General features: G+C 47.6%; 1 protein-coding gene and 1 long non-coding RNA gene across 8 annotated transcripts in view; one reads left to right on the top strand and one right to left on the bottom strand.

Annotated features, from left to right (window-relative positions):
* ADAMTS9 (ADAM metallopeptidase with thrombospondin type 1 motif 9) overlaps positions 1-25,848 on the top strand; it is a 65,399-nt gene that overhangs the window by 31,796 nt on the left and 7,755 nt on the right. For 5 of the 7 annotated variants that reach the window (XR_001468662.4, XR_003077366.3, XM_414417.7 and 2 more), the window contains 13 exons: positions 684-848; positions 1,816-1,980; positions 2,783-2,902; positions 3,544-3,648; positions 3,784-3,951; positions 4,102-4,386; positions 5,018-5,179; positions 5,770-5,946; positions 16,124-16,291; positions 19,018-19,179; positions 23,641-23,811; positions 23,883-24,077; positions 25,640-25,772. Coding sequence is in view for 5 of the 7 variants with exons in the window: in XM_414417.7 (XP_414417.4) it covers positions 684-848; positions 1,816-1,980; positions 2,783-2,902; positions 3,544-3,648; positions 3,784-3,951; positions 4,102-4,386; positions 5,018-5,179; positions 5,770-5,946; positions 16,124-16,291; positions 19,018-19,179; positions 23,641-23,811; positions 23,883-24,077; positions 25,640-25,772 (2,176 nt within the window). In the remaining 2 variants the exon portion in view is untranslated. The remainder of the gene's footprint in view (positions 1-683; positions 849-1,815; positions 1,981-2,782; positions 2,903-3,543; positions 3,649-3,783; positions 3,952-4,101; positions 4,387-5,017; positions 5,180-5,769; positions 5,947-16,123; positions 16,292-19,017; positions 19,180-23,640; positions 23,812-23,882; positions 24,078-25,639; positions 25,773-25,848) is intronic. The other 2 variants (XM_004944666.5, XM_040646356.2) reach the window with 2 other exon arrangements.
* On the bottom strand, positions 12,462-19,193 carry LOC124417161. Its single transcript, XR_006931308.1, has 3 exons — positions 19,000-19,193; positions 15,694-17,114; positions 12,462-14,414 (listed from the first exon to the last, which is right to left on the bottom strand). It is a non-coding gene; the product is annotated as an uncharacterized LOC124417161 (long non-coding RNA).

Here is a 25,848-nt window from a genome sequence, read left to right as displayed (position 1 = left end):
GGGGGCTCTCTGGTTCACAAATAGCGTGTGAAAGTTAGATGCAGCGAATCAGCTTTCCCTGCTCTTTCTGGAGGACACCACGGTGCAAATGAGCCCAGTGCTTCCTATTTTCCACTGCGGTGGATTTATGCTTTGATCCATCCTGAGGTCTGTCTGTTGTGCTCAGCGCCACGGGCTGTCCTCTCCCATCAAAGCCATCACACTGCTGGGAGGCGAGAGGACACGGTGCCATCAGCGGAGGACTTCTGAAGTTTGTTTCCTTTATGCTTTCCAGCAGAAGGCCATTCAGTGGCCAAGAATATCCCTGGGTGCAGATGTGGCACTGAGAGAATGACGAGCCTGGGGCTTTCCAGGGAGGGCACAGAAGGAGGGCAGGCTGCTGGGGGGGAATTAATCTCTTGTAAAATGAGAACAAACGTCAGCCAATTGGGGGGACTGAAAGGCAACAGTTGTAAAAGTAATAATGGGGTTATAACCCGAGATGGATTTGTGAAACACGTTGCCGCAAGATTTTTATTAAGCTTAGCGAGATTGGATTTTTAAGGGAATATATAAAGTAATAGTCTGTTACTTAAAGTACAAATTGTTCTTCTGGAGGTTTCCTGCGGTCTCTTTTGTAGTCCTGCCTGTAAAGAGATATATGGGCTTGCAGAACGTGCGTGCTTAGTGTCTGCTCTTTGCAGTGCTCCAAGAGCTGCGGTGGGGGCACGCGGCGGCGGCGAGCCATGTGTGTGAGCACCTACAATGACGTGCTGGATGACAGCAAGTGCAGCCAGCAGGAGAAGCTGACAGTGCAGCGCTGCAGTGACTTCCTGTGCCCCCAGTGGAAAACTGGAGACTGGTCTGAGGTAGGGGCTGGCAGGGACATCCCCTCTCCTGCTGTTGTCCTTATAGTGTTGTGCTCTTTCTGATCCCACAATCGGTTCTCCCCAGTCTTTCCATGCTCAGCCCTCACCCTGTTTTTTATTACCATTACTTCTTCCACTCCAACTGGTGCCCTTCCTAATGCAACGCAACCTCATCTTAACAGGCTGCTCTCAACAGCAACTGGGATGGAGGAAATAGTCTCCAAAGTCTGCTTGTCACATTTATGTCCGAATAGCTCATTTTTGTGAATCACATTGTTTTAGAAAATAATGGAAGAAAATAAATGGAAACAAGGGCTGTTAACTGACCATTGTTCTCTGCAGAATATGCTGCTGCACAATGGCAGCAGATAGGATGCTGGATGATTGCAGTCCTTTATCATGTGCACTCAGAGTGCAAGCCTCTGGCACCTCGATGCATGCTCCCAGAGAGCAGTGCTGCAGCTTTACTTTGCATCTCACAGCTGTCAGGGGCTGCTGGGGGATGCAGCCAGCTCTAGAACCAGGCTATAATCTGCCTTGCCGTGGCGTTAAGCTTGGCTCTCCCTGTCTCTTTCTGGCTGTCCCGCTTGGCACTCGTGTTTGCTGCACTTTTCTCTATGGCTGTTGACATATTGGAAGAACTATTGTTTGGAATAATGATAGTAACGAAAATAGCCACGAGGCCGCATTGTACCAGGGTGCATCAGCCGAGTTGCCTCACTAGCAGCAGTTAAGCCCAGATCTTGGGTATGTTCTCAAGATCTGGGGCAGGAGCTGCAAAGAGCTTGTGCTTTGCTCAGAGAGGTGTTGGAAGCCCCATCCCTGGAGACATTCCAGGTCAGGCTGGACCAGGCGCTGATCAACCTGATCAAAACTGTAGCTACCCCTGTTCATTGCAGCGGAGTTGAACTAGATCACCTTTAAGGGCCCCTTCCAACTCAATGATCCTGTGCTTTCCCCCTGGCAGTGCCTGGTCACCTGTGGGAAGGGGCACAAGCATCGCCAGACCTGGTGCCAATTTGGGGAAGATCGGCTGAACGACAGGTTTTGCGACCCCGAAACGAAGCCGGAGTCGGTGCAGACGTGCCAGCAGCAGGAGTGTGCAGCGTGGCAAGTGGGGCCCTGGGGCCAGGTATGGAAGCCAGTTCATCCCAGTGATGTGTTTGTGAATTGGTTGGCTTGGGTGCAGCCTACGGGCAGCAGGAGCAGCACCTGCCCTTTGTGCTAAATTTAATGTGGCATACTAAATCGGCCGTGATGGTCAAGAAACGATTGCCAAGGTTACGCTCCTAAATCCATATTTAGGCACACAAATATGTGGCCTAATTTTCACTGAAAAAAAAAAAAAAAAAAAAAGCTGCTGCCACTCAGTAGCAATGGTTGCTTTCAATGTTTTCCACTCTCGGGGTGGGAGGGGGGGTGGTGGTGGTGGTGGTGTTTTTCACTGTTAAAATGAGAGTTGCTCATTTCTCCCGCAGAGTTCTGGCATCTTATTTTCCACAAAGCTGTTAGTTCTTAAAAATAAGAATCAGCAGCAAGGCCAGGCCAGTCATCCCAGCCAGACTAATTGCCCACCGGCAAAAATATCCCTTAGTGCTTCTGCTACTATGGTGCTGAGCAACCGGTTTTAAAGGAGGATGTGGTGTAGCTTCTCCCAGGCTATGATTTGCTGCGTGTAAATCATTGAAATGCTCACACCTTCGTTCCTGAGGACAGTAAGTGAAGCGTGTGAGGCTCTGATGGGCTCAGTGAATTAAAACTTTGACCTGATTTAAAGCTGGAAATGTGTGAAGTGGAGAGAAAGCAGAAGGGGGGCTGGGTTTTATGATGCTGCTCATGCTTTGTGCCTGGACGTAGGCTGGGCTGATTCATTCTCTCTAACTGAAGCGACCACTCAGACCCAGCACTTCTTTCTCCCACCTGCCCTCTCTCAGTGCACGATGACCTGTGGCCAAGGCTACCAGATGAGAGCAGTGAAGTGTGTCGTGGGCACCTACATGTCAGTGGTGGATGATAATGAATGCAATGCTGCAACCAAGCCAACAGACACCCAGGTGAATCCTGCTGTTCCCCTCTCTATCTTAGGTTCTCATTCCCCCTGTCACCAGTAACAATGTGGGACCTTTCCTCTTAGCTTACTGTCCCTGCTGCTAAGGGATCAATGCCCTCCACAGCTCTTTTGGGGACCAACAGGTCAGGTCTTCACCCAGGGGTGTAAATCACTGCCCTGTCCTGGCCTGAGAGAATGGCAATGGTTGACCGTATGTATAGTATTGCTGAATTGTAGCTAAGCTGCTCGATGGCCCATCTGGGACATCACCCTATGGCAGTGAGGGAAGGAGGCGGGTGAGCATCCCTGCTGGGCTGGGGCAGCTCTTGTTGTATGGCTGTTATTTCTGTCACACTCTGTTTCAATGCAGAAACATTGGCTATGAGAACCCTCATTTTAGTGTTCCTAATAAGTCAAAGTCCATTGGAGTTCTGCCCATAGGAGGGAACTGATACCAAATCTTGCTGATGCAGCAAGAGCATGCAAGAAGAAAGCCTGCCAGCACACAGGCATGCAGGTCACATTCTTGAGACATTGTGTACTGTTAATGTTTGCATTGAAGAGGAGGTGGTTTAATTGAAACATCTGCAAATCTTTCATCACTCACTTTATTTCCCTCTTTTCCCTCATGGATCTCACATGCAGGACTGTGAAATTGCAGCATGTCCACCCCATCCAAACAGTCCCGAAGCCAAGAGATCCGTATCGGGTGTTCACAGAACGCAGTGGAGATTTGGATCCTGGACACCGGTAAGGGCATGTCGTAATGCTTTCAGGATTATTTTACAGTAGGCAGTGTGATGTTTTTAAGTGCATTTGCCCTGCTTCTTGTTCTAGTGTGCAATAGGAAAGTTTTCTAGCGCAGTGCTTGTTGCTCTTCCCTAGTGCTCTGCAACGTGTGGGAAGGGGACGCGGATGCGATACGTCAGCTGTCGGGATGAGCAGGGCTCAGTGGCCGACGAGTCTGCTTGTTTCCACCTGCCGAAGCCCTCAGCCACAGAAATGTGCACCGTGACACCCTGCGGGCAGTGGAAAGCCTTGGAGTGGAGCTCTGTAAGCATCACAGTGCATCCTGCAGGAAGGCCTTGTAGCATTAGCACTTATTGCATTAATCTGTTGCCTTTATAAGTGGTTTTATTAGCGGTAGTTGTTGGTCTGGTGAACAAAGCTGTGACCGTGTCTCCTTTTCCCACTGTAACGCAGTGCTCGGTGACTTGTGGTCAGGGTAAGGCAACGCGACAGGTGATCTGCATCGATTACAGTGACCAGCTGGTGGACAGGAGCGAGTGCGACCCAGATGACCTCCCTGCCACCGAGCAGGACTGCTCCATGTCTCCTTGTCATCCGAACAGCCACGATTATGGCAGGCCCATCCACCCCTTCCTCTATCCGGACCATCGCCTCAAGCTGCACCCCGGAGGCAGCCCCAATCGAAACCGTGCACATATACCAGGAGGCAATCAGTGGAGAATTGGTCCCTGGGGGGCTGTGAGTGCACTGATATTTCTTATTCCTGGTTGGTTTTTCCTAGGCTCGCTCAAGCTTTTTTCTTTTTAAATATCACTACGCAGGGAAGAGAGAGACCCTTGTCCCTGCTTTCTGCTCCCTCCTCACTTCCCCAGGTGCTGCAGCAGGGTGTGGGCATTGCCTCTCATCCCTTTGCACCGTGCATCTCCCTGCAGATAGCATTGTTTTCCACGTGCCAAAGGCCAGCCTCTGCTTCTTGGCTGCCTCCCGGGGCATTTACAGCTGTGCAGAGCTGCTGCCAGAGCACAGCAGAGCCTTGATGCCAGCTCCTCGCCTCCCCAGCCAGTTTGAAACACTTGATTGTGCAAGTCCCTAAAGGGAATTAAGCACAAATGTGATGTTAAACACTGTGCTAAAGGCAGCAGGGATTACTCACCTGCTCAAAACTAGGCTCGTGTTTATTTTCTTTGCCTAGTCAGCACCTAAGTCATTGCACTGCTATTAGCAAGAGCAGAAGTTTGAAGTTAATAAAGCCTGTTAGCTGTATTAAATTTCTCACCGTGCATTCCCACGGTGCAGCGCTCTGGGAAAGAGCTGGGAATGCACAATTACTCCTAGGCTCAGAGAGGCTGTGGGCAATTGTGTCTTGCAGTGCTCCAGCACGTGTGCAGGAGGCTTCCAGCGGCGCGTCGTGGTGTGCCAGGATGAAAATGGATACACTGCAAATAACTGCGATGAGAAAACCAAGCCTATGGAGCAGAGATCGTGCGAGTCCGGCCCCTGTCCTCAGTGGGCTTATGGCAACTGGGGAGAGGTGAGCACATCGTTTGTCCATCCCATCAGAGTGGTTCCGAATAGTGTTTCTCAATAAGGTGATAGGTGCTTTATATGCAAAATTATAAATATAAAGGGAAGGTTTGTGTTAATGGGTGGCTGAAAAATGGGAGAAGAGGGGGGGGAAGTAGTGGTTAGCAATGAGAAATATCAGCGTGTGAATGGCAGCCTCTGATAAATGGGTGAGCCCCAGCACCTGCTTGGTGTCGTTTTCGATTCCATTGGTCAATTTGTTTCCAGACAAAAGCAAAATCTAAAGAAATTGAGGTTTCTTATTGCTTTTAAGATAAGTCTCGTTTAACTGAAAGCTTTCTTTGTAATTAAACCACTGCTCACTCCCTTCTGCAAATTCATCGGAGAGAAGCAATTAGAGGCGTAACCTCTGACACCCCACTGGGCCCGGCAGTGTCATCACGGAGCAGCACAAATGGCTTTGAGAGAGAGAGGGAAGCATCACCTTACATCACTGTGGGGATTTGATGAGAGGGTGGGGTGGGAGCAGGAGCAGCCCCAGAGTTGGAATGTGGTAGGAGCCTGGTGCTGATTCCTGTGCCCTGTGCTGACTTGCAGTGCACGAAGCCATGCGGGGCCGGGACAAGAACGCGGCTCGTGGTGTGCCAGCGCCCCAATGGAGAAAGGTTCACGGATCTGAGCTGCGAAATCCTCGACAAGCCGCCGGACAGGGAGCAGTGCAATGTGCAGGACTGCCCTAGAGATGCTGCCTGGAGCGCTGGTCCCTGGAGCTCGGTACGGCCGTAAGCTTTCTCTTTGCGAACCGTTGCGTGGATGTCCCGTAACAACAGATTTAATGTGCTTCAAACCAAGGTGCTAATGCTTCGTGTCTTAAAACTGCACTTAAGAGGATTATTGATGATGTATTTGGAATAACACCCATTTGGTAAGGGCTTGCCTTAGAGGAGCTTGAGTCCTTCAATTGAAAGGCACTTTCTGCTCAGTTGCCAACTTTGTCCGTTCTGTTACACCATGTGAGTGCTGTGCATTACAAGTCTTGGTTCTGACTGAGTTCTTTGCACGTGGATTTAAACCTGGCATTTAAGCAGTACCTTTGCATTGAAGTTAAATTGGACTGACGTTTAATGGTAACGCTGCACTGTGCACCTACTGGTTTACAAGTTGCATGTTCTGTGCCAAAAACAAACTGATGGGGAAATCTGTACTAAATTTCATCAAATCCCAAGCTGAGCAGATGTGTGTGGGTGCGTGTGCCACCCCGTGCACTTCGATAAAGAAATCTGTGTGTGTTCACATCCATGCTGCAGCTCTACGTCCATACAAAACATGAGTGTGATGTGCTGTGCAAAGGCAGCTGTAAGCTATCCGCGTGCATCTCTCTGCTTCTGGAGTTGGCCAGGATCTGCTACAGAGATGCTTTTGCAGTGGCTTGTGAGGGCTGAGTGCCCTGAGCTGGGAGCTGGGATGTGTTCTGAGTGTACTTTGCTCTTCCCACTGCTCCTGTGCTGTTTGGGGTGCTTCTGGCATGCTGGAAACCACGGACCTGCCCTATTTTTGAAGTGGCCTTCAAACAGATGTTGACCTTTAATGTGTTTTGTTGTAAGAGCTTTTCAAGATTTTCTTTTTTTAAAAAAGGAAAAAAAAAAAACAGAAATGAGAATTTGACTTAAAAGCACTTTATAGGGGAAAAAAAGAGGCCTGTTTGTAATGTACTGGACTTCCTTAATTGTCATGGTTTGGAAAGTCGTCCTGCTAGCACGTAACCTCGCTAGTTTCTGTGGATGCTCTCAGTAACACGGATGCCTTCAGTAACATTTCTCAGTATTCATATCATACCTCAGTGCATTATGCAATAGCGATGAAACTGCTGGACTAGTGTTTCTACGGTGCTTCGCCAGTACAAGGGACAGTGACACAACACGTCCCATTCGAGGTGCTAATGTATCCCTCGTACCCTCATAGCCGGTGCTACGATGAGGGCGGTGAGCTCAGCAGAACTAGCAGCTATGCAGTGGCTTTCCTGCAGCACTCCCAGCTGAGGGCTGCTGTTAGCCCTTGTATCAATCACCTGTGCTGGGATATTGGTGAGACCCACAGGTGTGGACAGGGTTGTGTTGCGTTTGGTGCCACTCAGCATTCAGCCTTTCTGCTGTTTGGCAGCAGGTTGGAGGGCTGCATCTGCTCCTCGGTGTTGAAAATGCAGAGTGCAGTCCTTTATGTTCCTTTATTTTTTTGGGGGTGTTGTTGGGTTTCTTACCCGGAAAGTCATTCCTTTGACTCTACTAAATCTCTTGCCTGTATTGACCTTGAATGCCTCCATTCAAGGCCCTTGGCGGGCTGTTTGAAGACTGCGCTGTCTCTATCTATGGGGTCAACAGGACGTCGTGTCCACCCTGCAGAGTGCTCCACATGTGTGTCTACCTCGTGCTACTACTGTAGGTAGTAACGTCCAAATCTTTTTGATTAGTGTGGGATCACCCGATTTGCCTTAGCTCTGTCATCGGTTGCAAGCATCATTCTGTAGCTGTAATACTTCATCTCTTTGGATGGAGTGTCACTACCATATTTTTTTGGTCACTTTTGAAACAAGAGTATAGTATTAGCTGAAACTTTTCAGCAGTATGGATTTATGTATTTATGTAAAAGTGTATTTATTTTTCCAATATTGTTATTTAATTTTATATAAATATTGCATACATTTACGATGTTTAATGTTAATGTTGAACAGTGAAAATTAAAGACAAGTAGAATGTAATCATAAATGAATTTGTATAATGATTTCTTGAGTCTCTTGCTAAATTAAGATCGTATTACTTAGTTTTGGTAACTTTTACTAATTTTTATGAAATGGTTTACTTGCTTGTTCTCCAACAGAAGCTGTCATTCTTAATAATTAAACAAACACAGTTAAAAGTGTACGAACTATGAAGTTGGGTTAAACTAATTTCTCGCAAGCATCTGATTGGCTTAGCTTCACACAGGTTGGAATGGAATTAGCATGGTTAAATACGTGCAAATTAAAGTCAGTTGAGTCTGAAGGGTCCAACCCTTGGCCCTTAAGGCAATATTCCACTGCAATCTTATGCAGGAAAGAAGTGATTTTATCTGGCTAGTTAAATCCAGGTTTTACAGAGATAGTTAAATGAATAAACAGGTTCTGTATGGAAATTCTAATCTTACAACAGTATGAGATTGGTGAGATGCCGTGTCGTTCTAATGTATGTTCAAAGAGGGCTGAGAGGAGGTGGTACTTTTATTTCCTGGCTGATTTAAGAACATGTACTCAAACACTGCAGAACTGTAAGATAGACCTGACTTCTTTTTATTAAAATAGTCCTTTAGAAAACATGCAGAGACTGTCACCAGGAGACAGAGAGTCTTTTTTCTTTCCTGAATGCCTTATTATGTGAACACGGATGTCTGTCCATGCCCTTGAATAACGAGAAGAAATCTTGCCATGTTCTCCAGAATGAGGGTGATGCTCACGATGCGTTATCCATCACTTCAAACCCAAACCTCATCCCACTCCTCTCAGGGCACATCTGCTCCTTACAGTAGCTGCTGTGAAATGTCAGTGGCGTAGAGTTGACCCTAATATGCACCATACCCTGTTACCATTTGAGGGTAATGACAAATTCCCTCGTTGTGGCCTTCTCAGTCTTCCCAAACCAGAGAACAGACATGGATTAGGGAATACAGTTCTATCTGACAGCACCTTGCCCTGGTTGGGGCAGGTGGGTCGTTGGGACCCCACTGCAGTGGGATGGTAATGCATGGACGATGGGTGGGTGGCCTTTTTGCTAAAGAGTATCATCATTTCAAACATAATCTGCTCTGGCAAGTGCTTATCACTCTTTGGTATCAAGAATTTGAGCTTTTGTCTAGCTCATGGTGCCTGGAAGGCTGTGCTGTGTGCTTCCCATCTCCTTATCAAACAGGTGGAAAGGCCAGTTGGGTTTTTTTTTATTAATTTTTGGGGGGCTTTTTGAAGGCCTTTTGATCTAACAGCGAAGAATTGGAGTTGGACTCAATGATCTCTAAAGTCCCTTCCAACTCCTACAATTCTATGATTCTGTAATTGGAAGCTTGTCATAAAATAATTAGGATGTTAACTGGCTGGCATCCAAACGCCATTACTGTTGATGTGAATTCTGTTTGTGTTTGCAGCACAGTTCCATTAGCTGGGAGCTGGTGGCACTGGTGGTTCTGTGGCTGTGCATGGGGACGTGGGGAGTGGTAGCATCTCTCTGGGGCCGTAGGAGCCCTGCCAGGAGGCTGGTACCTAGGAATTTTAATCCTAAAAATGGTTGTTGTTCTAAAGTTCGACCCATTGTTTACAAAATGCTTTCCCCATGGAAGTGGAAGCTGGAAATGGGCTGTTCTGCAGCAATATTCCCCACGTCGTTGTTCTGATAGCATTCTTAGAAGGCAGTGTGTCAGCTCTTGCTAAGGCATGATAACCAGGGGGAGATTTGGCTGCAAGTCTATTTAACTCTGCTGTTTTCCTCTTCTCTTCTGCAGAAAATGAATTTGCTGTGACAGCAGCATTACCGAGCTGCGGTATGATTACTTAAACATGTTTTTTCAGTAACAAAGCCATCCTTGAAAATGAAGTGATAGGCATGTGGACTCTCCAGTCACTTGGAGATTCATGCTGCCTTTCTGTCCTTCATTCAGATGATGTTGGTTGAGGCTCTGAGGCTGCAGCAGCCAGTCTGTATGTCAGGGGTTGTCAGAAAATCAGTAGCAAGTTAGCCTGAGTGGGGGAAGGACCAATGTTGAAGCAGCAGATGAAGGCTGGACATAAGGTCCCAGCACCCATAAGCCAGGCAGGGGGATGCACCGTGTGACTTGCACGTCTTTGGAAAAACATGCAGAAAGAGATGCTTTGATAAAGCTGATACAGACCAAAAGGAGAACTTTAGCCTGTGGATATCCTCAGCCATCTGTCTGAAGCTGTCTCAGTCTTGGAGCTGTTTACTGTTCACTCAGACTGGCCCACCAAAGCTGCTGTCTCCCTTGGGTTCCTGTCTGTCTCCACTTTAGGATCAGGCAGACCTACCGACTCCAGGGACTGCCATTCTGGTGTGCTGATAAAAGGCAAAAAGCTGTCTGCTTTTGTTCCCCAGTCAGGAAAAAAAAAAAAGCCTTTGACAGTGCAGACCTCTTTGCTTTTGTTTAAAAAAAAAAAAAAAAAAAAAAAAAAAAAAAGCAAACCAGATTTTCCCCAGCCATTCTCTGTTGCGTGTCATGCAGCCAGAGCACGCCAGCGGTCAGCTTCATCCACCTTAAAACCACCTGGGATGGGCAGAGCCTCACCAGCCACCCTGCAGCCCACCCCTTGGCTCCCTTGTGCACGGGTCCCACTTCTCACCAGTTGTCTTTTATTGCCACTTCTCCCTAAATAAGGAAAACCCCATAGACACACTCCTGCTATCAGTTCTGCCGTGTTGATGCAGGAATACAATCAAGAAAGCACTGACGGTGTGCTTTGCTGGATCAGTTCCTTGCAGGGTTGTTTTCCTGCTGCTTAACTCTGCTGTTGCATTGTCCATGTTTCTGTCCCTAACCTACTCTCAGACATCTGCTTTTCTCCTCCCTGCCAGTACCTTCCTTTGGGATGCTCTGTGGCAGCCACAAGCACAGGAGCCACGAGACCCCATGAAGGGGAAGGCTGAGTTTTGTGTGCCTCCCTGATGACTCCCTTTTATACTTCCCTTCTTAAACATTTTCTCACCAAGATGGTTATTTTCCAGGCCCCGCACAGCTGGCCTGAGCTTGCACAAAAGGTTGAGGGACTGCTGCTCCGGTAGGAGTGGCTTTGGTCTCTGTGTCACCGTTGGCCCCAAGTCTGCAGACCACACTCACAGACATGGGAGAAATAAGCAGTGCATACAGAAATGAGCTGTGAGGTTCAGCAGGTCCCTGTGCTGTGCCCTGGGAGGTCTGCATGGGTTTTTACCCGTCTTCCAGGTTCCTGCTGTATAGCCCCCAAATGCAGTAATTGCTATTGCTGGGATCCGTGGGATTGTAGCATGTAGAAACAAGAATGTGAAAGGATGAGGGATGCGAAGCACAATGGTGTTTTATGTATGTCTGACTATCATGGTGTCTCATTAGTACAGTTGTTAAGGAAAAACAGTGTAGTTAATCTTGCTCCAAAAGCACTTAATGTTCTGTTCATGTTTAAATTTTTCCTAGCTCACAGGGAAGGTGAGCATGCGTGAAAGCCTGTCTGATGCCCAGGGACTGTATGCAGGCTGACACAGCATTTGATCACTGGTGCATCAAGCAGAGATTTTCCTTTATAAAGCTGGAGAGCAAGAAGCAGCCCCTTGCTCCTGCATGTGCCCAGTGTGAACTCTCTATTTTGTGTTTCCATCCATCCCACACGGGGAAATCCTCTTCTTGAATGAGACTTGCAAATGACATTATCACATAACTAAAGAACCGAGGTGTCAGTTAGCCTTGGCTGCGTGCTGCTTCAATTGCTATCTTCTTAAAAGTGCCGCAGCATGGAAAATAGGCACCAATCAGCCCCTTCCACATCCCTATAGCAGCTCCCTTGGGCATCTGGCACGTTTCCTCCTCATTTGAGGAAAAAACATCTATTGCATCCCTCGCTGGAAGGTCCTGCCATCGCTATTTGGTGGGTTTTTTGCTTGTTTGCTGTTCAGGTTACGTAGCTTGGAGCAGGGATGCAGCTTTTAGGGCAGGATCTGTGTGTTCACAGCCCTGCTGGTAGCTGTACCTGGTGAAGTCTACGTAGGGGATGTAATACCAGTGTGGATGGGTGGAAGAGGGGAGAAGGTGCTGTTTAGGCTTGTCGTGGTGGTGTGTCTTCCAGTGCCCTTTGTGATGAATGGAATTCAGATGTACAGATGTCGTGGGGCTGCATCAAAGTTTGTAGTGCAAGTTGCAGTATGGGCCGATGTGCACTGAGAGGATGCTGAAGTGTCCCTACAGGGGTGCCCATGGGGACTTTCCTGGCAGAGGTGGGTTTGCTGATACCCAGAAGCACAGCTCCTAATGCAAAGGGGATGTGAGTGTGTAGGACTGTTGTAGGACTGTCGATTTTCTGTTTTATTTCCTCCAGCACACGATTCAACTCAGATTGTTGAAAAGGATGAAGGAGAGCTTACTTAGGAGCACTTACTTGCCATATAATCCTTAACGTGTGGCAGTCTAAACCTACAGGGATTGATTTTAATTTCGTCTGAAAAGTTGCTCCTGGCATGATCTGATAAATCATGCCAGGAGCAACTTTTCAGACGAAATTAAAATGCCATTAGACTAATTCTTCCCAGCCCCCTCTGCTGCCCTTCCCAAGCTATCTGATCATACCTATCTGGGGGAATTCGTTGGGCGATCAGCGCAGCTTGCATTCATTACCTCAAATACCTCCCAAATCGCCGATGAGAGGGAAAGTGGTGTGACAGCATTTTCTGAAACTTCCTCCTTTTTGGTGGAGAACTTACCCAGATTCTTGCCACCTCTTGGCTTTTCTGCCCCGTTCAGCAGTATGTCCAGTGCTCCAAGGTAACGAAAGCAGAGCCGCTCCATTGTTTGGCAGCTCTGTGCTGCTTGTTTCCTTTCACTGACGCTGAGCATCACGTTCTGATCTTTCTAGAAACGGTTGACATGGGAATGTTTTTCTTGTTTTCATTTAAATTCTTTTTGTTGCGTTTATTTAAGCTAGATGGTATATTTATTTGGAAAAACCAGCAGCGTGCCAGTCCACGGCTCTTGGAATGCTTACAAAACTAATCATGCAATAAACATAATTCCCTTAAATCTGTGTTCAAACACTCTGATCCTAATGCTGTTAGGACGGTCCTTTCGTTCTGATTTTCTTTGTGAAGCACCAGGTGTGATTGCAGTGGTTTTAGGAGATGAAGATGATACCAAGAGGAAGGTTTACAGTGTCTGTAGCATAAGGGCTATGGGTTACTTTTTGAAATATTGCTTCTCTATTAATTTACGTACCACAATTTTTCTGGATTTGTTGGTTGGCTGGTTGGGGTTTTTGTGGTTCTTGTTTGCTGTTGTTTGTTTAAAGAAACAACACCATCTGTTCTTTTCCCATCACCAGCATGGCTGTCCAACCAGGGCTGCTGATGTTTGTTGCGGTGCCTCTGCCACAGGCTGGAAACAGCTTTTCCAGCAGTCACGTTTCCAAGCGCTTTGGCAGAGATCATGGGCATGTCCAAGTGCACGTGATCTCCAGTTCTAGGGAGTCGGTCAGTGGAAAAGGCAATACAGTACCTTGGCTACACCTCTAGGGCTGCATCCAGAGACAGTGCTACCAGTACGAGTCTTACTGTTGACTTCAAAGAGCCTGGGATGAAGCTGCTATTCCACAGAGAGACCCTTATCCACCCCCTGGAACTTTGAAGTACTTTCTACAGCGTTGGGGGAAAGGAAAGAAAGAAAGGAGTCTGCAAAAGGAGTGTTTTTTGTCCGTGCTTTTCAAACCTTTAAAGAAAGCAAGGTCAAGGCTTACCTCACTGCAGCATTGTTATTGATGGACTTGTAAGGCAGTGGCAGCATTTCCAGCGATGAAAGGATCCTGCTAATGAAATGCAAAGTTTCCTGGGGTCAGGGCTAAGGGATGCCTGCAGCAGTGAGGTGTACCTCTGCCTTCGGTCGAATGGCACTGAGATAAGTGTGCTATTGAGTTGTTCTTTGCATATGGCTCACATATGCTTAAAATCTACGTGCCAAGTAAAAATTGGAAGTACCTGAGAAGAATTAGAAGGCAGTTATGAAGCAGGCTCTTTGCAAAGGAATTTTCAGTCTCTGATACTTGCTTGCATCAGGTTATCCAAACTGTCTTTTCTGTCAGTGCAAATGAGATCATAGCTCACATGTGCGTGAAACCAAACACGCAGCTGCCTCACTGTAATATATATTAAAGGCAGACATCAAAATGATTAATTCCAGCATCTCGGTAATTACGTTTCAGTATTAACAAAATTAGCCTAATTATGCCTCCATCTCTAGGTGCGCCAAAATGTGCGTGTAGACCTGCCACGTCTTGGCGTGGGATGCCAAGATAAATGTCACAGTCTGGCTCTGTACCAAATTCAAGTGATTTGTAGAAGGGGGATAGCAATTTTGGAAATGGTACCATATTTGCAAGACCCAGTGTTTGTCAACCAGCTTCGTGGTAGACATGATAGAGGTTGATAAGTGGGTTTAGTCGGAGTTGATGTTTCCTTTGTGCTGCTGATGCTCGTTGCCTGCGGAGAGACGTTGAAAGAATGAAAAAATGAACTTAGGATGAAATTTGAAGGTTTACAGAATTAAGATAAAGTTAACTCATTCTTTTTTCATATTGATACTAGAGAGAAAAGTGATGTTTATGAATCTCAGTAACTTGTGAAAGTCTTATTTAGGAACAAGGGACAGCATATTCTCTGTTTTCCAATGTAAGGTTGGGTGTTGGTCTTGGTGAAGAGCAGCTTCCTGCTGTTAGGGGCACGCTGGTGTTTGGGGTTGCTCCATGAACCTGTTGTCTGTGCAGGTGGAGAGCAGCAATCAGTGTTTCCAGCAGGAAGAGGAACCTCAACAGCTGTCCCCTCACCTTCAAAAGCAGAGCAGGTCTGGATGTCCTTGTTCCATCTATACCTGCACATCACATGGGGGTCAGCATCATGTGGCCAGATCTGCACTGACCTCTTGAATGCCCTTAAATCCCATTGAACTTGAGGGATGTTGCCTACCTTGGCTACCTGTTAGTGGCCTTACAACAGGAGAACAGCCTTTTTCAGAGCATCGCTTATGCAAGCTTTTAAGCAACAGCAGCTGATCTTACGAGTTATATCCCTTTCTTGCCATGTTTGCCTGGCCTTTTTCATTTCGGATGTCTGCTCTCTTGTTTCTCCATATACCTCTAAGCACAATAGGGGCTGAATGATTTCGAAGCAGTGTTGTAATTTAAAATGATCGCGGTTGTTAATGCAAGTGCCGATTTCTGGTCTAATGGATCTTTCAGAACCGCTACACATGTGATATGTAGTGTGTTAAGTTTCAAAAGTATTCATAGGCTGGGAAGAGTTTGGGCTGTAATTTATTTCTTAGCAAATACAGTGATGGAGCAGCTCCAAAAAGAAGGAAGAAGGCTGATCTCTGCATGGTTGCTCCTCTTTGACAAGAAAGCAGAACATTTTATATTGAAAGATGGTTGGATCCGTGTGTTTGCGCTCAAGGACTGAGCCGGGCTGCCTGTGATACAGCATGTAATGAGTTGCATAACATGTAATGAAGAAATTGAAACTGAGTTTCTGGGTGCATCATGCTGAGTAAGAGGCTTGTTCTACAAGAAACTGTCATATTAAATTCTTGTCGTGATTCCAGACCCCTTTGATTCCTAAATCTTTTGGAGGAGACTAATCTGAAATCAAAGTGAAGTTGCTTGGGGTTTGCATGCCAGAAGCAGTCACATTTGCAAAAGTTCAGTGAACCTGCAGAGGGAGGTTGAAATGCGTTGCCTCACTACAAAGCTTGCAGCTAACATACCTGCTGCTTTGCTTTTTGCTTTCATTCCTCGGGCTCTGCCTTCTTCTGGGTTGCTTTCAAAATGCATAAATCTTAAGGATGAGTGTGTCCTGGTTTTCCGTCTTTGTTTTACTTAAGAAAAAAAGAAAAGAATCAGTCTATGCTGGTGTAAAGTAAAACAAACAGGAGCTTTACTACTGAGGACATGGAAAAACTGTGTTTTGCCCCTCTGCCCAGTCCTCTGTGCAGTTACTTCCCTCTGTCAAGGTGCATATCACACTTTACCCCCCTTGTATACCAACTTTTGACCTCCCATTGTACCGAGGTAAATGGAAATGGTCCCTTTCATGTTCTTCTTGGTCCAGCTGAAATAAAACATAGCCACGGCCCTTGCTGAACCACATAGGTTGCCCTGCGCCGGAGCTGATTTGTTGTTACTTTATATTTACAGTGTTCTGTCTCCTGTGGAAGGGGCCAAAGGCACCGCACTGTGTACTGTTTGACAAAGGAAGGGAGGCATGTAGAAGAAGATTATTGCAAGCACCTTGTTAAGCCCAATGTGCAAAAGAAATGCAGAGGGGGCAGATGTCCGAAGTGGAAATCAGGAGATTGGGGACAGGTGAGACATGTTGTGTACCCTTTTGCACCCTTTGATATTCCTCTTCTATCAAACTGGCTAGAAGCCGACACGATTTTCCCATCACTTCAGTCCTCTTTGCAAGGGTTAAGGCTTGGGCCAGCTCCTCAGGTGGCCTAAAACTATGTTAGCTCCATGGGCAGCAGCAGAGCAGCACTGATTTGTACACGGCAGCTTGCTTTTGGTGTCTAAATGAGAGCAAATTCCTTGGATACGTTAAGCTTCTGCTAGGAAAGCCGTTAGTGTGTAGTATTAAAGAGAAGCTGCTATTTATTCGTGTTTCTGATGTTGTTGTTATTTAAATATGTCAGATCACAAGCAAAATCTGCTTTAGTTTTGAGAAATCTGAAGTTCATTTTGCTATCAGCCTCCTGCGAAAGCCTGAAGAACAATCAGAGCTGCTCGTTAAAAACGCTTTGAGCTACCTTCTGTTTCTTAGTATCATCACCGTTTAACTTTGCTTCATTAGCAAGTCAGGCACTGGATGCGTAGAGCAGAGGCTGCTGATGTGCATGGAGCTCTGAAGCATCTTGTCTGCTGAGGGCATACCTTGAACCCTTGTTCTCCTGAAAGGAATGTTTTTGTTTTCACCTTGAGTCCACCGCACCGCATTTTTAGCTCTGAACTTCAGTTCTCTATCTACCTCATTAGCGTGCTAATCAGCAGAATTATTGAAAGGCCCCGACTAAATGAGCTGTTACCTTGTAAAGCGTCGCGTTCTCTCGCGGTCTGCCTTGCAAATTCAGGTGCCAAACACCAATTCTCACTGCATGCGAGTTGCCTACCGGATAAACCATTAACACACCTGGGCACACACGGCAGCGTTAGGATGGAAAATAAAAGGCCATTAAATGCGCTTGTCATATCCCATTTGCACCTCATTTAAAGTGAGTGCCGCTGAAAGCAGTTCTTCTTACAGCTAATAATTGTAAACATAATAACGCAATGCTCTGTCGATTGCTTTAGAACGAGCTCGTAATAATTGATAAAAGTAAGCGCTCTAAAATTCCAACATTCCTCCGCGTGATTGGAGTTAATTTTATGCAAGGGGAGAAAGAAAGGAGGTGATTTATGGCCTGCGGTATCTCCTGTGGCTGGGCAATTAGGGGATATTGGGATGCCATGAGCAGCGGGCAGCAGCGGGGGGAGCACCCCGTGAGTGGGGCCCGGCGCTCCGCTCTCTCTATGGGTGTTCTGCATGTAGAGGCCGGGCAGTTCTTTTCTATGCTGTTACAAATCCGCTGTCCTACAGCAAAGCATTTCTGCTACCTCTAATAACCGGAAGGGAAGGAAAAAATACAGGCTTTTTCTCCAAGATCTCAGTGTGCTTGTGTTTGCAGTGAAATGTCAGATTTAATGTGTTTGGATCCTGTAAGTGCTATCAATTACGGCCATTTACTTTTCACCAATATTTCTCCTTCAGTCTGATATTTATACACCTTCCAGCTACAGGCTGCAGTCATACCTTGAGTTTTCACAAGGCACAGCTGAGCTGCTGCTCTGCAGCTTGGCGATAGACCTCAGGAGAAGGCAAGTGCATAGGGTGCATAGAAAGGATGAAGAGGCTGCTGGCAGCCCCTAGGGCATCACACGTCAGTCCTCTCCCAGCCTGAATAGCTTCAACCCACCAGCTCCTAGTGCTGAGCAGCCCAGGGCTGTATGTTCCCAGGACAGGCAGAAGCTGCTGACCAGTGCTGGGGGTTGAAACTTGTTTAAGATGCTCTGAGGGCAGCAGTTATCCCCCTAGGAAAAGCCACAAGTAAAAGCTTCACCCTGACTTTGCAACAATGGGCTTTGAGCTCATTTTCTAAGTTCCTAATGGATCAATAAGGATGCGCATTTTAATTGTTAATCCAGCAAAGAGTAATTCGGTAGAAGCCGTGATATAAATGAATGCCTTTTGATTTGTACATGCTTTCTTTCAGAAACACACACTCTTTCTCCTCCGTCTATATAATATCCCTTAAGACCTAGCAAGAAAGAATTCACATCAGAGGGAAATTAAGGACTGCCAAACGGGTTACAGTGTGCAGTCGCAACAGTGGGAAATGCTGTCTGGAAGCAAAACCAAGCTGTTAGAAGCATTGTAGCGCAGATAATAACTTGAAGATGTCTGAGAAAGAGAAATTCGGGCTGCTCCTGCTGTGCCTAGAAGCGGGCAGAAATGTGCCCACAGTATAATAGGGATGAGAAAAGCAGTTCATTTACAAAGACGTTCATGTGCACAGTTATATCCTGACTTGAGTCATGTGCACGTTGGGACGTGTGCTGGGAGGAACTGCATCTGCATCATAACTTTACATCTCGGTTGCTGTACGCTTTCTTCTGTATAACACAAGTTTGCTTTTCCTTAAAGCCCGCTGCGATGACAGTCGTGGCAGCTGATGTATTTTGAACTGCGTATATTGAACTGCTGGAACAACATAGTCTTTAAGGTCCCTTCCCAGCCAAGCCATGCTGTGATTGTGTTTTTTGCCCGGAGAAGTAACACACAGAGCCTCGCAGCTCTGGGATGCCGTTCCATTGAACGTTCCGAGCATTCCCCAAATATAAACCCGATCCGGGGAAAACCTGACCCTGCTGAAGCCGGCAGCAAGAACTCCCTCTGCCTTCAGCGGAGCGGGAATTCCAGCCCGGCTGGAGGCATAGCAGATCACAGACCCCCGCATCAACCCGCGCCGCTCACCCACCTCTGTCCCTTCCCGCAGTGCTCGGTGTCCTGCGGTCGCGGTGTCCAGCGGCGCGCGGTGCAGTGCCACGGCGGTGCCCCGACGGCAGCGTGCGACCCTGCGAGCCAACCTGCCGCCCAGCGGGACTGCCAGCTCCCCGAGTGCCCCACGCACCGCTGGGCTGCGGGCGAATGGCAAGCGGTAAGCGGGACCCCTCCCGCCGGCCCCCGCTCGGGTTCTTAACGGGGGGTGGGGGGAGGATGTCACGGGGAAGGGGTGGGGGGTCTGGGTCTATCTGCGTTGGGGTTTTAGGGGTTGCATGCTGGGTTTGCCAAAAGAAAAAAGAAGGCGGGGGAGATGCTAATGCGTGTTGGCTGTGCCCCTTTCCTCGCTGCGCTTAAGGGAGAGCGGAGGAATAGCACGGTGGTGTCAGTTTATTGGTTGTGCTGCCCTGCGTTTGGCTGGGGCCTATGCAAATATTGAGCAGGTTTGGGGTGCGTTGTGCTTGGGTTTGGTGCGTGAGGTTTGTGGCCCTCTACAAGTAGAGCCAGCCCTGCTGCTCCGGGCATGTAGATCTGGAGGAAGTGGTGAATGTGGTGGTTCTCCCTTCACTGCCCTGTTCCCTCTGACAGCTGCCTGGGTGAGTTGCCTGGTGGTGCTGGGAAATGGGGTGATGGTGTGCTGGCGGTCCTCAGAAAGTGGCTGGTGGTTCTCAGAAAGTGGCTACCTAAAATGCTACAGAGGAGAGGCAGTGAAGGGTCAGAAGTGTCTGGGACAGGAGGACAAAGAGATGCTGTCCCTGGGCTGTGAAAGGAGCTGCCAGCCTTGGAAATGGGAAAGATGATGAAGTTGAGTCCCATAGAGGGGAGTCCTTGTCCCATAGAGGAGATGGGATCCGCCATCACAGGCCCTCAGTGGGGGATGCAGGGATAGAGGAGGCAGAAGACCCCCTGTCAGAGGCAGCTGCCTCCCTGCAGAACCAGTGCTGGGTCCTGCACCCTTAGTGCAGCAAAGATCCCACTGACAGTGCAGGTGTGGGATCAAAGCCCGGTCCTCTTCACGTCAATGCCTGCAGCAGTGAACAGCCCTGGGGATAAACATGAATTATGCTCACTGTTATGAAGCAGTTAATGCAAACGAGATCTATTTAAAATCCTAAGTAACGGATCCATGCATAAGGGTGTGGGTCCTTGAGGGTCCTGCACTGTGCCCTGTTGCCACCTGCCATGAGCTGAGGCGTCCCAGCACAGCACAGGTATCCCAAAGTAGCAGCCCAGAAGGCAGCAGCAAAGCTGTGGCAATGAACTGCTTTGACAGAGCCCCTCAAATGTCCCTAACTGATACATTCACAGGCAGCAACCAGCACACAGTCACAGTCCTTGCCCAACAGCATCATTAGCACAGAAATGTTGTTTCTCCTACATCTTCCTTTTGCTCCCTTTCCCTTATTTCTGCACTTCTGAAGCCAGTGGTGATAGCCCCCTGCCTCCCACCCCACCCTAACCCTAAGGATGGGTGCTGATGTGTTCCTAAGTTTCCCAGGGCTCCCCACTGCACCAAGGAAATCTGTAACGTTTTTTTTCCTGTGGTTTCCTCACCCAAAAGTGATGGTTAATAGGAACACGCAGGTGTCACCTGCTGTGAGCTCAGCCCCAGTAGATGATTCCAAGCAGTTCAGAGCACTTATTTTGTTCGGAGGTACCTGGTGTGAATGTAGCATCACCTTATCCCCAGCCATAAGTCCTGGCTGTGCTGCCTGCAGCAAGGAGGCACAGATTGCATTAGAATTCTCCAAGCAATGAACCCTAATTGACATGAAAGCAGGATGTAAAATAGCATCCCTGTGCTATCTTGTTCTTGATTTCTTATCTTTAAAGGGAATCTGTCAAGAGGGTTTTTTGTTGCCCTATTTTGTTGTTGCTTAGGAGAAGGTTGTTTTGCCAATGAGGAGTAATAGGGAACTTACTGGAAACCATTTACCACTCATTTGTTGGGTCACCATTAATTAGCAGTTCTCAGCACCCACAGCAGTGAGAACATCAATAGTAAAGGCCCAGTTATGTCAGGATGGGATCACCAAGAGGGGAAAGCAATAGAGAAGGTCTGACTATGAACCTGTGGGAGGGACAGCACGCAGCTCTGGAAGCTGCAGTGTAATTCTTGAATCTTTGACATTGGCTTTTTGGGGGAAATGAAGGCATGCTTGCATGCTTTGGATTGCAGAGCCACCCGAGGGATGTCTGCAGTGCTTCTGGAATGGGGCCGCTCCTCCTCTGTGCTCCAGAGTTTGATTTAGAAAAACAAGAAGCACAATGAATGCTTGCACAAAGCAATGCCTTTGGGATTTTTCTTTTTAATTATTATTATTATTATTCTAAAAGAGTTGCAGAACTGCTTGAAACAGTCCTTAATTTGATCTGCGGGGAAAATAGTTCACAATTTGGGAAATGGGGCGAAAGAGACAATTTTTGTCACATGCCTGCGCTGTTTTTCAGCTCTTGCTATCCATCTCCATTGTCCCCTGGCCTTGCTGTTTTATGTGAGATTTAGATGGGTCATGAGCGTGAGATTTCTTACAAAATCCATCTTCATACCAAAGGAAAAAGCCTTCTCATGCAAGCTGAGCTGTCTGTTTCCTGTGTGAATTATGTCTTATAACCATACTGTGGCCAATTGGAACCTCTACAGTGTTGTTTTTTTTATTATTTGCATTATGTCTTGCTGTCTTTGTGTCATATTTAATGTCTCAGTGGGATTATTTTAATTGCCAGTTATCCCCAAAATACCAAGAAGCAAACAGCAATTAACTGATGAGGGCAAGATGCACAGAGCTGGCACAGCTTTAGTTGGCCATTTGACCATTATTTGCAGAGAAAACCAAAGCAAGGTGACATATCAGGTTGGATATTAGGAACAGTTTCTTCACAAAAAGAGAGTGATGCAGTGGCACAGGCTGTACAGGGGGTGGTGGGGTCACCATCCCTGGAGGTGTTCCAAGAACCATGGAGATGTGGCACTGAGGGACGTGGTCAGTGGGTATGGTGGGATGGGTTGATGGTTGGACCGGATGATCTTAGTGGTCTTTCCCAACCTTAATGATTCTATAGTTCTGTCCGTCTGAGTGTGTCACTCTCGTCAGCAGTCAATGATTTTAATAGAGTATGGGCTTTCAGCGTGGTTACTGCTCACGGCCAACATCAGAAAACCCACTGATGGCAGAGAGAGTTCATTCATCTAAACTTAGCAAACTTAGGCTTAAATATATGTGAGGAAGGGGAAATATGAGAGCAGGGAAGCTTTGAGCATCCCGCTGCGCTCCGTGCAATAACCCAATTTCACATTTTCCTTACGTAATAGGGAGCTATCAGAGGCAAACACATACAGCACCGTTTCTTTGCTCTCTGGGCAAATCACACTCCAGCAAATTCCTCCAGCCCCTTTAGCATTGCTGTGCTTCAGCACAGACCTAGGAGCAACTTCCACTGTGAGGACTTAAAGCAAGAGAGTAAATAAGGTTGAAAGCACACGAAGCCCTTGGGGTTTCTTGGCAGACTGCGGGTTTTGCAATGTTGGCTGTTGCCTAAGAGCTGCTGAGTTATTCCTTCAGAACAAGGCTGCTTTGTAGGGCTGGATCCCCCTCCCATCCTGCGTGGTTATTGCTTATTTGCAGCAAATATTACGCTGCGTATTGATCTCATTTCCCAAAGCTATCAAATATTTTGCCATCTTGATTCTGACAGCGTTTTGCAATTAGGTGGACCTGCTAAGATCCCGCTAATTGCAGGTGAGCCAGGAGAGCGGGAGCTGCTGTAACTAGATTAAACTGGCACAGTCCTCTGAGCCTGGGAGACTTCAAACAGTGCTTCTGTACCACTGGGGATGGTCTGGTTGAGTGTTTTATCCTTTCCTGAGGAAAAAACGTCCCCTGCACATTACATAAAATGATTACCTTCATGCGCTTTTTCTCCTTGTTAATCCAGTTAGTTGGAAGCGTTAGGAGCTCATTACAGACGAGGACTGAACAAAAATAGGGTTTTTATGGAGACAGTCACTCGTGTGCTGATTTATTTTGTTTCACTTGCATTTTTTGGCCATACAAATTGCTCCCAGGAGCATTGTGGGGGCTTCATGGGCAACAGGAGCAGTCTCACAGCCAGGGAAAGGATTTGAACAAAGACTCAAACCCTTGAAATCTTCATTAGACATCAGGGACAGTTTGGGCTCAGCCAGCCTGGATTGTTATCAGTCAAGGCAGTGTTTCAAAATCAGAAGGATGCATGGATGAAACTGGTCACAATAAAGGGCGTGGTGGTGTATTGTGCAAGGGGCAGCTGTCTCTGTTTAATGGGGGCAAGATGATGGGCTTGGCCAGTTTCTTTCTCACTGTCCTGGCATGTCCCTTTGTGCCTCCTGGTACCACCACAGCTGGACCCCATCCTGCTGCCTCAGCTCCTCCCCATCCCTGCACTGTACCTTGGCACCTCCAGAGGTTGGGGACTGATGGGCACCCAGGGTGCAGGTTGGCATATCTGTGAGCAGAGCCCCTACAAGATGCCCAGCTCACTCGTGCTGCTGGAGGAAGGCTCGTTGGGTGTGGGGATGTAGGTTGTGATCTATCGAAGCCCCCGCTGGGTTGGGTGAGCCGCTCTTTCTTGCAAGCAGTGCTTGAAGACATGCGGGGAGGCGGTTCGGTACCGCAAGGTGTTCTGCGTGGATGAGAACAAGCAGGTGCAGAGCAGCGCCCACTGCGACGCCAGCAAACGGCCCCTGGAGATGGAGAGCTGCGGGCTGCCGCCCTGCGAATACATCTGGATCACTGGGGAGTGGTCGGAGGTGAGTTCCTCATCCCTATCCCCGTCCCCAAGCTGGGACCTGGGACTGACAGATGCTTCCCCTGCCCTCAGTGCTCCGTCACCTGTGGCAAGGGCTACAGGCAGCGCCTGGTGTCGTGCAGCGAGATTTACACCGGCAAGGACCACTACGAGTACGGCTACCAGAACACGGTCAGCTGCCCTGGCACGCAGCCACCCAACATCCAGCCCTGCTACCTTGGGGAGTGCCCCGTTTCTGCATCGTGGCGTGTCAGCAACTGGGGAAGCGTAAGTTTGGCAGCCTGTGTTTTTTAACCAAAAGAATTTCAACAAGCCTGTTTTCCTTTGTTACACTTTCCTAAGGTTTGGTAGAGGAGTGTTGGAGAGTTGCATGATTGAATGCATTGAGTGCCGTTGATGCTGTGTAGGGTCCTCTGCTCCATGCTGAGCCCCATCATATGGGGCATTCATGGCAGTCACGAGTGCCACAGTTGCCATAAAAATTCAGTTGTAGCCCAAATTTCTGGATATGTTGAGGGCCATACTGAATGCTTAGTCAGAAAGTGAGATCGTTGCCAGAAAAGGGCCCAAAACCATTGTGCTAGAGTAGAGGGAGTGATGGATAGCTGGCAGCTGGGGCAATCCTGTTTGTCTGTGTGTGCAAGCGAGGCTTAGGAACCAGCAATAAGCTGAACTCTGGTAATCTGAGCTTTAAAAGGGTTTGTCTGTCTTTCCCCGCCTTCTTCCTCCTCCTTGCAAATGCTGAGATGGGGCAGGGGAAGGAACTTAACCTTTCTGTTAAAGTTATTTGTACTTCAGGCCCCAGAAATGGCTCCACACAAGATCAAATTTTAGTTAAGGTGATAACATTTCACTTCTTTGGGCTTCTGACATTCTTTGAAATGTGGCAGTTCTCCCATAAATTTGATTTATTAACCCAGCTCAGGCATTTGTAGGAATTTGTCAAACCTTTACAAGGCAACGAGGGTCAAGTCAAGCAAGATGTAGTTGTCACAGTAAATGGCAGGGCTGTTTGAAACCCAAGTTCCTCATGCCCCACAGGAAGCCTCAGATCCTCCCTGAGAGTCAGGGCGGAGGTACTGCAGCAAAGAGTTCAGTCTCAATTAGCTGATGTTTCCCCCCGGAATTTCAGTGCAAAACGTTTGACTTGTTTTAACACGGCTCTGTTGAGAAGAGTATCCATTTCAGAGAGCGCCTTCTTTGGGCTGCTGAAGGACTCAGTGACTACAAAGTGCCATGACCCTGCTCTCCTCTGATTTCCAGTGGGTTTACTGCAAATTGCCATCACCTTTTGCTCTGCTCCATTGTGCAGTGTTATGGATTTGGAACGGATGAAGAGCAAATGCCAAGTTGCAAATGGTGTGGTAACCTTTGGTATTTCAGCCTTCATTTGGGCCATCTGAGCACAGAATTTATGCAGATTTTGCCATTTTTCTGGGCAGTGAGGGGTGGCTTCCAGTCGCCAGGAGAGCATGTCTTGCATTCAGTCCTTCTATTGAGCATTTCTTTCTTGTGCTACTTTCTCACTGCAAAAAAAGAACATTTGTGCTTGAGCGCGGTGTTGACCTTAACCAACACAGTCTCATTCACTAAAGTAGGTAAGTGCTAAGTGAAGTACCATCTTCTCGAAATAATTAAGGGTGATGATATAACGAAGGGATTAATAATCAAAGGGACTACTCCTGTGATTAAAATCAAATCCTTGCAAAACAGAGACCTTTGCCGCTGCCTCTTCATAGAAGGGAGGTTGGTTGCCTCCGTTCTTATGGTCCAAAGCCCAGCAGCCCTTGAGATAAAACACAACGCTCTGCCTCTGGTCTATCTTTCAGTGCTCTGTGACCTGCGGGGTTGGCGTCATGCACCGCTCAGTGCAGTGCCTGACCAACGATGACCAGCTCAGCAGCTTGTGCCATGCGGATCTGAAACCCGAGGAGAGGAGGACGTGCCATAACGTCCACGACTGTGAGTCTGCGGCTTTGCACCTTCCTTTGCTTTCTTTACGCCTTGAGCATCTGTTCCTGTCAAGCTGCTGGAGATG

Source organism: Gallus gallus, chromosome 12 (assembly GCF_016699485.2).
Source record: "Gallus gallus isolate bGalGal1 chromosome 12, bGalGal1.mat.broiler.GRCg7b, whole genome shotgun sequence".
Classification (NCBI taxonomy): domain Eukaryota; kingdom Metazoa; phylum Chordata; class Aves; order Galliformes; family Phasianidae; genus Gallus; species Gallus gallus.
Note: the sequence above shows the minus strand (reverse complement) of the source record. Positions and strands in the feature narration are given on the sequence as shown.